This window comes from Gigantopelta aegis, chromosome 9 (assembly GCF_016097555.1).
Source record: "Gigantopelta aegis isolate Gae_Host chromosome 9, Gae_host_genome, whole genome shotgun sequence".
Taxonomy (NCBI): domain Eukaryota; kingdom Metazoa; phylum Mollusca; class Gastropoda; order Neomphalida; family Peltospiridae; genus Gigantopelta; species Gigantopelta aegis.
Window position 1 is genome coordinate 84,884,621 of NC_054707.1, and position 13,216 is coordinate 84,897,836.

A 13,216-nucleotide genomic window follows, 5' to 3' on the forward strand; every position below is an offset into this window, starting at 1 on the left:
AAGTCCTGTAATTTGTAAATATTTGTAAAGTTGTAATCCTGGGAAGTCCTGTAATTTGTAAATGTCATATTTCAGTGTAATTAAATTGTATACTCCATTGTACACGTAGTGAAGTTAAATTGTATACTCCATTGTACACATAGTTAAGTTAAATTGTATACTCCATTGTACACATAGTTAAGTTAAATTGTATACTCCATTGTACATGTAGTTAAGTTAAATTGTATACTCCATTCTACACGTAGTTAAGTTAAATTGTATACTCCATTGTACACGTAGTTAAGTTAAATTGTATACTCCATTGTACATGTAGTGAAGTTAAATTGTATACTCCATTGTACACATAGTTAAGTTAAATTGTATACTCCATTGTACATGTAGTGAAGTTAAATTGTATACACTCATGACACATTAGTCTGTGCGACACAAAGTCTGTGCATGTTAATTGTGTTACATTACATCTTAAAATAAGTGTTGGTATGTCTCTAAACAAACAAACAACATTAATTTAATGCATAAAACAATTGTTAACACAACCCATCTTGGTTGTGAATATATGTATAAAACTGATAGATAACAATTTAATTGAAAGAATCTTCTGAATTAATGCATTAAAAGTATACTTTTGCTAGCCTCGATCAACGTGTTTTTGTATCACCTGTCAACACATCTGTCACCGCTGTAATGATCAAGCCTTGCATATCAACTTAAACAAGTTTACATAAAAGCTTCAATACACCTTATTGCAATTTATGAACCCATAAATGAAATAAATGTTTTATTTTATCTGTTAACGTAACACCTAAACATACTTTGAATTCTCCTCCGAGTGACACAACACAACTATAAAACTTACAGCATGGCCTATGTTCAGTTATAGTCTGTTTCATAATTATCATTGATTTTCCTATATGGCTAACGCACACTATTTGTGCTCATTTACACAGTTAATAACAGACAACTTTTGTTGAATAATGATCATAAATTTTGACATTGGCTTTTTTATATTATCATTCTGTGTTATCCAAACTAAGGAGCATGGAACACAATTTATATTTATCTTATTTACATAATCTAGATTAACTTAAAACAAACTATAATAGGAAGTGTTTGTTGTCTAGAACTTAAGAAAAGTTGGATCCATTACCTGTTTGTTGTTTCTGTGAAAGTTAGCGATAAAGTGGTTGTTTTAATGTTTGCTGCACAGACTTGTGTGCCATAAATACAGGGGGGGGGGGGGGGGGGGTGCCACTACAAAAGCGCTCATTACTTGAGTTTTAAAAGAAATATTTAATCTTTAACTTTCTAACTAGTGTACATACACCTTGTATTCATCGTAAAGCCTGATTACACTGCGCTAAAACACTTTGTTTGTTGCCATGGAGTTACGACAAACAGATATTCATAGTACTCATAGCATTGTGTTTTAAAAAAAATATGCTCTGCCACTGTGCCAAATGTGAAAAGAGCATTGGAGATCAGGGGTGATCAAAACTGATGGGGATTAGGGGTGATCGAAACTGATGGGGATTAGGGGTGATCGAAAATGATGGGATTCCTGTATTGGGGATCAGGGGGATCCAAACGGATGGGATTCCTGTATTGGGGATCAGGGGTGATTGAAACTGATGGGATTCCTCTATTGGGGATCCTTCTTTGTTGTATTGCGCAAACACCGGTCATCGGTGGATCTGCTGTTAGCATAGCCATTGGTAAATCGGGTAAGCATCTATCATCTCGCTTTCCCTTCAGTTGATCCATGTTACCATAGCTATCAGTAGATCAGGTAAGCATCTATCATCTCGCTTTGCCTTCAGTTGATCCATGTTACCATAGCTATCAGTAGATCATGCAAGCATCTATAGATCTCGCTTTGCCTTCAGTTGATCCATGTTACCATAGCTAGCAGTAGATCAGGTAAGCATCTATCGATCTCGCTTTGCCTTCAGTTGATCCATGTTACCATAGTTATCAGTAGATCATGCAAGCATTTATCGATCACCCTGCATCATCAGTGGATCCATTGTTTGATTGTATAAGTATCACTTGATCACACTTCACCATCAGAACTGTGGTTCTGATGAGATTTCAAATTTGTATCTTTTCATACCAGAATTTAAAGTGTAGTTAATTGCAGGATTTAAAAGAACTTGTCAGATTACCTGTTACAAGTATGATATTGCTGATCAGCTGAGGAGTTCCAAGTGGAGATAATTCATTCCCAGCAGTTTTACAGACTCATTAAAATGCCACAGCAAATCAGCTTATGCGGGCACATTGCAGATTGCCATGGTGAATTTTGAGGACTGAAATGTACATTTTTATATAATGTAAATCTTTTTATTTCTTTATCTGTAGCTGCAGCTTACAAGGCAGGTAAAATAGCCAATAATCCATTTGGCAATACTGGAGCTGGTAACAGTGGTGGACCTGGCGGTGCTATGATCCCGCCCCCAGCAGCCATGGCAGGTACGTTACCCTGAATGAATACAGTAGATCATAGAGATAAAGTACAATTATACATAGATAAAATTAGATCATTAGTATAGCCCCTTCTCATGATACGGGGCTTTCCATGTGGTTATATCATTAATATAGCCCCATCTCATGATACGGGTCTTTCCATGTGGTTATATCATTAATATAGCCCCATCTCATGATACGGGGCTTTCCATGTGGTTAGAACATTAATATAGCCCCATCTCATGATACGGGTCTTTCCATGTGGTTATATCATTAATATTGATATATCTTTCCATGTGGTTATATCATTAATATAGCCCCATCTCATGATACGGGGCTTTCCATGTGGTTATATCATTAATATTCTCATGATGGGGCTTTCCATGTGGTTATATCATTAATATAGCCCCATCTCATGATACGGGGCTTTCCATGTGGTTATATCATTAATATAGCCCCATCTCATGATACGGGGCTTTCCATGTGGTTATAACATTAATATAGCCCCATCTCATGATACGGGGGGGCATGTGGTTATATCATTAATATAGCCCCATCTCATGATACGGGGCTTTCCATGTGGTTATATCATTAATATAGCCCCATCTCATGATACGGGGCTTTCCATGTGGTTATATCATTAATATAGCCCCATCTCATGATACGGGGCTTTCCATGTGGTTATATCATTAATATAGCCCCATCTCATGATACGGGGCTTTCCATGTGGTTATATCATTAATATAGCCCCTTCTCATGATACGGGGCTTTCCATGTGGTTATATCATTAGTATAGGCCCTTCTCATAATACGGGGCTTTCCATGTGGTTATATCATTAGTATAGCCTCTTCTGATGATACAGGGCTTTCCATGTGGTTAGATCATTAGTATAGCCCCTTCTGATGATACGGGGCTTTCCATGTGGTTATATCATTAGTATAGCCCCTTCTCATGATACGGGGCTTTCCATGTGGTTATATCATTAATATAGCCCCATCTCATGATACGGGGCTTTCCATGTGGTTAGATCATTAATATAGCCCCATCTCATGATACGGGGCTTTCCATGTGGTTATATCATTAATATAGCCCCATCTCATGATACGGGGCTTTCCATGTGGTTAGAACATTAATATAGCCCCTTCTCGTGATAAGGGGCTTTCCATGTGGTTATATCATTAGTATAGGCCCTTCTCATAATACGGGGCTTTCCATGTGGTTATATCATTAGTATAGCCTCTTCTGATGATACGGGGCTTTCCATGTGGTTAGATCATTAGTATAGCCCCTTCTGATGATACGGGGCTTTCCATGTGGTTAGATCATTAGTATAGCCCCTTCTGATGATACGGGGCTTTCCATGTGGTTATATCATTAGTATAGCCCCTTCTCATGATGTGGGGCTTTCCATGTGGTTATATCATTAATATAGCCCCTTCTCGTGATACAGGGCTTTTCATGTGGTTAGATCATTAGTATAGGCCCTTCTCATGATACGGGGCTTTCCATGTGGTTATATCATTAGTATAGGCCCTTCTCGTGATACGGGGCTTTCCATGTGGTTATATCATTAATATAGCCCCTTCTCATGATACGGGGCTTTCCATGTGGTTAGATCACTAATATAGCCCCTTCTCATGATACGGGGCTTTCCATGTGGTTATATCATTAATATAGCCCCTTCTCATGATGCGGGGCTTGTTCATTTTGCGAGAACTGGAACTACATTCTTATGATGTCATTGAAGAGGATGTTTGAACAGAAACACTGATCCGAATGTTTGAACTGCAACACAAGAATGGCTTATTTGATACACATTCAGCATAGAATCATTAAGAAATTAAAGATATACAACACTGGCAGTTGAAAAGTGTCATTTTGTTATGATTATATCAAGTATTTTTGTTTGTGAAAATATATTTTGGTACTTATTATGTAATCATGGATATTTAGTGTAGATGTGTTCAATGAAGAATAGTTATGTTTACTTTTACTATTGAGGCCTCAGCGGGGTTCCCATTATAGGGTGATTTCACTTCTCTCACATTTTGAGAGGAGGGAGACTTGATTGTTTTTTTGCATTAAAAATAATCATTAATAAAATTAAAATAATTTCTCCATCTTTATTTGTGTGTTGCATTTATTTATTATGTAACATTAGTCACCAACAAACAAAGTGTAATCAGTGAAAATGTAATACACATTAAAAATTGTCTACAAATATCTTGCTCACAGACTATAAGTGTAGTTTAATAGCAGTTTCAACATTCTTATATTTGTGATAGGGATGCGCTATGTGGAGTAACATTACTCTGTTGTTTTGGTTTGGCTTCCTCGTGTGAAACAGACAAATCCCTCCTGCTGGCCCATAATGATTTCCACTGTCATGCGGAGTTAAAGATAGGGTGAATGTGTGTTGTTGTTGAACATGGGGTTTTTGTTGTTGGTTGGGTTTTTTTTATAACAAAATTGTATTAGGCCTAATAAAGCACAGTCATAATAGGCATGCAGAAGATGGACCAAAAGTGCTCTAAAAATGACCGAAGTGGCAACTATCATATACTAGCTAATTGTGTGTTTTTATGAAAAGTGTGGGCCCTGACTAGCTCCTAGGTAATAATTACCCAGAATACCTGTGGCGAAACATTGTTAAATGACATCATCAATATGGCCGTCTCGATTTTGATATTGTTGCATCTAGTTCCGATAGATTCTTCCTTCTCTTTAGTTGTTTGATATTTTAAGCCTGTACTAAAGTTGGAAACGTTATAATACAGTATGAAAACAACATTTATTAATTTTTTGGTATTAATAAATGTTTAAACACTGGAGACCGCTTCCAATGTGGCTGTGTCCAGGCCAATAATGCTGATTCTTAGCAATGATGAAGTAAGATAAAAAAAAAAATGTTTAGTTGTAGCAGCTTTTCTGGTTATAGCTACAACAATGCCTTGATTACTAATACAAATTCATTTTAAAAACATAGTTTTATATTTTGGATCTTGATATTTAGTGTCTGTTTGTATCCTCACAAGAGATATGCTAGTCTTACTTTCGTCAATTGTATTTTTGAAGATATCTAGCTATGTATGTAAATAACTTTCTTTCAAACACTCCCACACATGTCAGCATCTAATATTACCACACACACAAATACACACGCATGCACGCTTGAGTCCACATGCACACACAAAAACACAAAACATGACCCTGTCATAGTTTCTAATATGCTAGTTTCATCATGACACTTGTAAGAGGTCTGACTCTGGTATATGAAGCCTTTGTACAGATCTTTATGACACACATCTTTGTATTTGTTGTCGATTTCAGCTCCAGTTTTTGTCCTCCATCATTACACCGTATGACTGTTGGTCTTGTCTTGCAGTTACATGGAATCCACTCCTGGATATGACAGTATGACAGTTGGTCTTGTGTTGCAGTTACATGGAATCCACTCCTGGATATGACAGTATGACTGTTAGTCTTGTGTTGCAGTTATATGGAATCCACTCCTAGATATGACAGTATCACTGTTGGTCTTGTTTTGCAGTTAATGGAATCCACTCCTAGATATGACGGTATGACTGTTGGTCTTGTGTTGCAGTTACATGGAATCCATTCCTAGATAGTATCACTGTTGGTCTTGTGTTGCAGTTACATGGAATCCACTCCTGGATATGACAGTATCACTGTTGGTCTTGTGTTGTGTATTTCAGGGAATCCACTCCTGGATATGACAGTATCACTGTTGGTCTTGTGTTGTGTATTTCAGGGAAACCCGGCGGCAATGTCCCACCAGGCCCAGCTCAGCCACCACACATGCAGGGACCAGTGGGCATGCCCCTCATGGGTCCACCAGGTGGCATGGGCCCACCCATGATGCCAAGTAAGTATCCAGTAATTGTCAGGTCGGCTACATTACTACTGCTTTTTGTTCTATACAAAATAAATTCACAGATGATAATATTAGATAATTTTTGCTAAAAAATGCTGTAACGAATATATCAGCCAAATTAAAGTAATACAGTTTGTTATGTTTAACAACACCACTAGAGCACATTGATTTTTATTAATCATCTGCTATTGGATGTCAAACATTTGGCCATTTTGACATATATAATCGTAAAGAGGAAACCCACTACATTTTTCATTAGTAGCAAGAGATCTTTTATATGCACCATCTCACAGACAGGATAGTACATTTCACGACTTTTGATATACCAATCATGGTGCACTGTCTGGAACAAGAAATCGTCTGACAGGGATCGATCCCAAACCAACCATGCATTAAGTGTCAAATTATAACCCATAAATATACTATACGCCCTTTCCCAAAGTATTAGCTGAAGAAAGTAGCTCGTTTTCTTAGCTGGATGATTTTACACCTCTAATTCCGTATAAATGGTAGTAATCCTTTTACTGGTACCTCTTACATGTTTCGAGTGCAAGGCTACTTTTCTGAGCTGGATGTTTTTACACCTCTAATTCTGTTTAAATGGTAGTACTTCCTTTTACAGGTACCTCTTACATGTTTCAAGTACACGGGTACCTTGACACAGTGATACTAAATTTTATTCTAAATTTTAATTTTACCTATCTATGATATTTATACTTTTTGGCATAGTTCATTTTACTGTGTTTAATTTAATTCTTGAATTGTTTTATTGATGTTGATTATGAATTCATTTATGCTGTATTTTTCATGTTGGGGTGTCGTTAAACATTCATTCACTCATTCATTCATTCATCCAGTGGTACTGTATGAAATAATTGCTTACATTTATTGCCAAAATTTGTTTTAACAACAAACAAATGCTGTCACATTTATCACCAATGGCAGGACTAATTACTGTTTTTTAATGTTAATGTTCTCTGAAATATTGGATCGCATGGCTTTATGTTGTACCAACTTGTTTACCACAGCACAGAGCTTGATTTCCATATTATATATTTTCTTGAAAATAAACAATACAAAACACTACAATTAAAAATGTGGTTCAAAGCAAATAATCTACTTTTTGCTTTAAACGATCATCATAGTCTGCCAATATATACACTGATAGCAGAGTCAAATTGTTTATCACTTTCCTCTAATCGATGGTTGTAATCAGCCAATATGTACACTGATTGCAGGGTCAAATTGTTTATCACTTCCCTCTAATAGATGGTCATAATCTGCCAATATGTACACTGATCGTAGGGTCAAATTGTTTATCACTTCCCTCTAATAGATGGTTATAATCTGCCAGTATGTACACCGATCGCAGGGTCAAATTGTTTATCACTTCCCTCTAATAGATGGTCGTAATTGGCCAGTATGTACACCGATCGCAGGGTCAAATTGTTTACCACTTCCCACTAATAGATGGTCGTAATCGGCCAGTATGTACACTGATCGCAGGGTCAAATTGTTTATCACTTCCCTCTAATAGATGGTTGTAATCTGCCAGTATGTACACTGATCGCAGGGTCAAATTGTTTTTCACTTCCCTCTAATAGATGGTCGTAATCGGCCAGTATGTACACCGATCGCAGGGTCAAATTGTTTATCACTTCCCTCTAATTGATGGTCGTAATCTGCCAATATGTACACTAATCGCAGGGTCAAATGTTTGCATCATTTTAATTCTGTCAACATGTGATATAATAACACAAGTTGATTGGTTTATTTTTCAGTGGGAATGCGTGGACCTCCAATGGGTCCTCCTATGGGGCCACCTATGATGGGTGTTGGAATGCGGGGACCACCGATGATGGCTGGTCCAGGAGGTCCGAGAATGCCCAGGAAATGATGTTCATTTTAAAATGGTGACTGTCTATGTGTGAATGGACAAAGTATTCTCAATTTGAATCCAGATTCGTGTTGGATGTGGGTCTCAGCAGATTTTAAAGCCACTGAACATTGTTTCTATTTGGAATAGCCTTTCTGATCACCTATCTCTGAAGATAACATTTCAGAGATATATGAGAGGACATTTTGTTCATCTCATCTGTATTCATGAGTAACATTTTTTCTTAATATGCAAAATAATTGCTTTGAAAAATCTCTCATCAGTTAAAATGTAAATTTATTATCCTTGACAAATATTTTATGGATACAGTTTCTCTCCTACAAACTTACAAAGATGTAGGAAATATTTGTCATATCAATTTTAGTTTGTGGAATTATATTTTTACACATTCTTGATCAAACTAAAAAATAAATAAGCATTTTTCAATAATAACTAATATTTTTTGAAAACATAAATTATGTTACATTATTACTTATTACATTGAGCTGAATCAGAGGGCTAGAACTAGTTTTCATTAACTGTTATTACGAGTCAGTTTCTCTACATTATAAATGTTTGGTTGAGGCACAGAATGGTGTAGCAATCTTGGTTGAAGCACAGAATCTTGTGGTAATCTTTGTTGAGGCGCAGAATGGTGTAGCAATCTCGGTTGAGGTGCAGAATGGTGTAGCAATCCTGGTTGAGGCACAGAATGGTGTAGCAATCTTGGTTGAGGCACAGAATGGTGTAGCAATCTTGGTTGAGGCACAGAATCGTGTAGCAATCTTGGTTGAGGCACAGAATGGTGTAGCAATCTCGGTTGAGGCACATAATGGTGTAGCAATCTCGGTTGAGGCACAGAATCGTGTAGCAATCTCGGTCGAGGCACAGACTGGTGTAGCAATCTCGGTCGAGGCACAGAATGGCATAGCAATCTCGGTTGAGGCACAGAATGGCGTAGCAATCTCTGAAATTTGCCAATTACAAAATGATTCTCAACAAAATGTTCATTGTAACTGAGCATCTCAGAAATTCAAATTGACATTAATTTTACAAAAGGTTTTTAAGTAAAAAAAACCCTGTTCTTATAAGGTATTCATTAATAATCATCATACACAAGATTATAGGTCAAATTGAGGTCATACATTTTCAGTGAATTTCAGTTATGAAGACTGTATAGCTGCTCTGATAGCAAAGTGAACATAATATCAAGTGAGAGCTGTAATTTCATCTAGTAACTTCATTTAGTAGTAATTATTAAAATGTGTTCACAATAAAAGAGATTTTAATACATTTTGTTATGCTCCATCTAGACGTTCTACTGCATGATGCAGGAGCTATGGTTTTAAGCTTGTCTGTACCATCCATATAGATGTTGTGTAAGTCCAAGGTTTATCAAAATAAGCCAGGACCTAGTGCATTTCATGGCTTCTGTTGGCACTGTTTACAATGTCTTTCATCTTCATTACAGATTGGTTGCATTGCTTAGAGATGTCTTTAACCAGATCACTATGATAAGTAGCCTACTTCTTTGAAAAATAACAAACATTGTGTATCTGTTTTTGGTCCAGCACTTGGTGAGGGGGCTCCTGACACCCCGTGGCATATGCTTATGCTTATGCCTAACATTGGAGGTATTGTGTTCCATGAATACATTTCTGGCTTCTTGATGTAATAATGTTATGTAATAAAGTAACAGCAGTATTAGACCTTTGGGTTTTTTCTCTTTGATTTGTTTTAAGCAATTTCATTGGATTGAAGGTTGAAATAGATGACGATCATGATATTGTAATTTATTTACATTATGCCATTTGTCGATATAGCTGTACTGGAGTTTCCCGTATTTAAGCCCACTCGAAATGAAGCTCATGGACTTAAAAACATTTTTTTTTTTACTCTATTTATGCCCGTCAGCTTAAATTTGAATAATATTTTTCAACTGGAATCCCCCTAGGTTACAAAAAAAAAGCTCTATCGGTGCTGGCCAAAAGTACTCGTCTGCTCGCCCTAGACCCAAAGGTCTGCAGCAAGCGTCGTCCACCATTTCAATGCTTGTCCAAGACCGCGAGACCATTCACAGACAGACTGGTTGTGCAAGTAAAACAATTTATATCTCACTCAGTTTTGTGGTACCGTGTCGATAGCGTGTCTATAAAATCACGAAACCGAAATTTCGTTTCCCATAATTATTATATCGAGTAGTGCATTTGACCGGAAGTAGGCCCTCGTCTTTGAATAAGCGCGCCCCTGCGTGTACTGTAACCTCACCGTGGTGCAGGGGTCAAACATTCTTTTTGGGAATGGCTAATACAGTACAACTCCCCTTTTAGGGCGCCTTGTTTGCCGTGAGGTGCGACCAGTGAAGATGGATGATGGGATCCTGGTGGCTGAGTTGGCACATACCTACGGGTATGACTTCTGACAATACACCATTTTGGCCTGGAGTTCAAATAGACGGGCGGTCAGGAAGGCCCGACCTGATCAATCAGCTGGTCACGCCAAGCTCCAGATCAAAGAATCTTTGTTTTGTTTACATTAGTCAAGAGCAAACATAGTTTTATACACCATATGAATTTGTTGCTCTTGGGTCGTTGGCTAGGGTCAATTGGGTGGTTTTGTTATTCTTATTGCCCAAGTATATCAACCATGTATCCCTGGCATGGCTGTCTGCTGGATAACCGCAGCACCATGTCCCTTTGTTGGACTCGGTGGTGGCTGGGGGGCATGGTTGATGAACCTTTTTAATCTAATATGGGTAAATCAAATTTATCAACTTTAAGAGTCCATGATATCTAGAACATTGGCCAAGGTTTCTCGTCATCAGTTCCACTGATGACGGAGCCTTGAATAAACTTTCACCTTTTGCCATTCAAAAGGCAATTGTTGGCTTGGCTGGTGAACCAAAATCTGTTAAGAAAATTAAGAATGGGCTGTTGGTTGAATGTTTAACCGAAAAACATTCAACCTGCCTCCTCAAGTCGACAGTTTTTTGCAATGTGCTGATTAAGGTAACTGTGCATACCTCCCTCAACTCGTCAAAGGGAGTGATCAGATGCAGAGATCTGGAATGAGTAAGCAAGGAAGAAATATGCCAAAATTTAAGTTCGCAGGGTGTTACTGCTGTGAGGAGGATAAAGGTTCGTCGAAACAATTATTTGTTACCGACTAATACTTGTATCCTCACCTTTAACGTCCCTACCCTTCCCCAGTCTGTCAAAGCCGGTTCCCTTAATATCCCTGTTGAACCCTTTATTCCAAACCCCTTGTATTGCTTCAAATGCCAGAGGTTTGGCCATGGTCACAAGACATGTCGTGGCAAACTTACATGTGCTCGTTGTGGTCGTTTTGACCATGATAGCAAGACATGCAAGAACGATGTACTTTGTCTCAACTGCAAGGGCAACCACTGTGCATACTCGCGAGAGTGTCTGCGGTGGAAATTGGAAAAACGAGTTCAACAGGTAAAGGTACAAAATAAAATATCCTTCATGGATGCCAGAAGGTTGGTGGAGACAGCAACGACGACAGTGGCTGACAAGTCATATGCAGTTGCTGCCAAAGTCGCCACTAAAAGTGTTGTGGTCAATACAGACCTAACCTGGCATTGTGACGAAGCCAAGTACAAAAAACTGTCTGACATTGAGAAGGCACAAAAACAAGTGCAGAAAGCAGCACAAAAAGAAAAGGTTACTCTCCAGCACGAGGAAATTGAAACCCAATTGTCATTGGATTCTAAGAATCCCCCAAATAGGTCGAGCACTAGTCTCCCTAAGACAGGCAGTGACACAAAGAAAGCTACAGAAGTACTGTCTGGTAGGTTGAAAAAGATCGAACTACGTTCGGTCCCTATCAGCAATATGTATGATACTTTGGCTGATATCGGATTTCATCTCCAGATCATTGCCGATCACAAAGACCACCAGCAAAGCCAAAAATAAAACCCGTACTTCCTCCCGATGGAAAATAAAGTTATCCAGTGGAACTGTCGTGGGTTTAGGCCCAATTTTGATGAATTAAGTCTTCTAATTCAAAACTATAATCCTCTTGCAGTGTGTCTTCAGGAAACCTTCCTGAAGGATACTGACAGTATTAACATCAGAGGATTTAATCTCTACCATAAATGTCAACAAAGCGAAAATAGAGCGTCTGGGGGTGTTTCCATTATTGTAAATGAAAACATTCCCCAGAGTGAAGTCATATTAAAGTCAAATTTACAAGCTGTGGCTGTAAAGGTCATGGCTCATAAAATTATTACTCTCTGTTCAGTTTATTTACCCCCTTGAAACAATTATAATTTTAACACTAGGGACTTTCAAGGTCTTCTTGATCAACTCCCTACTCCCTTTATTATTATTATGGGAGATTTTAATGCTCACCACACTTTGTGGGGATGCGATGACATAAATGCTAGAGGTAAACAATTAGAAGACTTAATTCTCAAAAATGACTTAATATTACTTAATGATAAAAGTGATACATACTTTCATCCTGCAAGTGGTTCTTTCACCTCCATTGATTTAACCCTTTGTAGTCCATCACTTTGTCTTGATTTCTCCTGGAAAGTTTGTTCAGACCCTTGTGGTAGTGACCACTTTCCAATTATTTTGGAGAATGATGGACCTCCATCACTTGAAAGTGTTCAGAGATGGAAGTTGACAGGGGCAAACAGGGATCAATTTCTGCATCTATGCAGCACTCGACTGCAACAACCTGCGTTTTAATAAACCATGGTTCAATGAGACATGCAAAGATGCAATCAAAAAGCGAAACAGGACCCTCGAGAGGTTTAAACGCGAACCTACCGGGGATAACCTGAATAGTTATCGCATTGCTCGGGCAAAGGCTCATAAAGCTATCAGACAGAGTAAGAAATCCTCTTGGAGAAATTCTGTCTCCAAGTTGATTTCTCAAACATCTGTGAAATCTGTCTGGAATAGGATACGTAAAATCAAGGGAAAAGAATCCAATAATACAGTTCTCC

General features: G+C 38.0%; 2 protein-coding genes across 2 annotated transcripts in view; one reads left to right on the forward strand and one right to left on the reverse strand.

The window, feature by feature from the left end:
• The window catches only part of LOC121380982 (U1 small nuclear ribonucleoprotein C-like), a 28,426-nt gene extending 18,484 nt beyond the window's left edge, over window positions 1-9,942 (forward strand). Inside the window, exons 4-6 of the mRNA XM_041510043.1 lie at window positions 2,359-2,469; window positions 6,237-6,350; window positions 8,141-9,942. Coding sequence (XP_041365977.1) covers window positions 2,359-2,469; window positions 6,237-6,350; window positions 8,141-8,256 — 341 coding nt within the window. The 3' untranslated portion in view covers window positions 8,257-9,942. The remainder of the gene's footprint in view (window positions 1-2,358; window positions 2,470-6,236; window positions 6,351-8,140) is intronic.
• On the reverse strand, window positions 8,797-11,531 carry LOC121381820 (keratin-associated protein 4-12-like). Its single transcript, XM_041511178.1, has 2 exons — window positions 11,398-11,531; window positions 8,797-9,202 (listed from the first exon to the last, which is right to left on the reverse strand). Exons 1-2 carry the CDS (start codon window positions 11,529-11,531, stop codon window positions 8,797-8,799), a joined length of 540 nt encoding a protein of 179 aa, XP_041367112.1.
• Window positions 11,532-13,216: the final 1,685 nt, after the last annotated feature.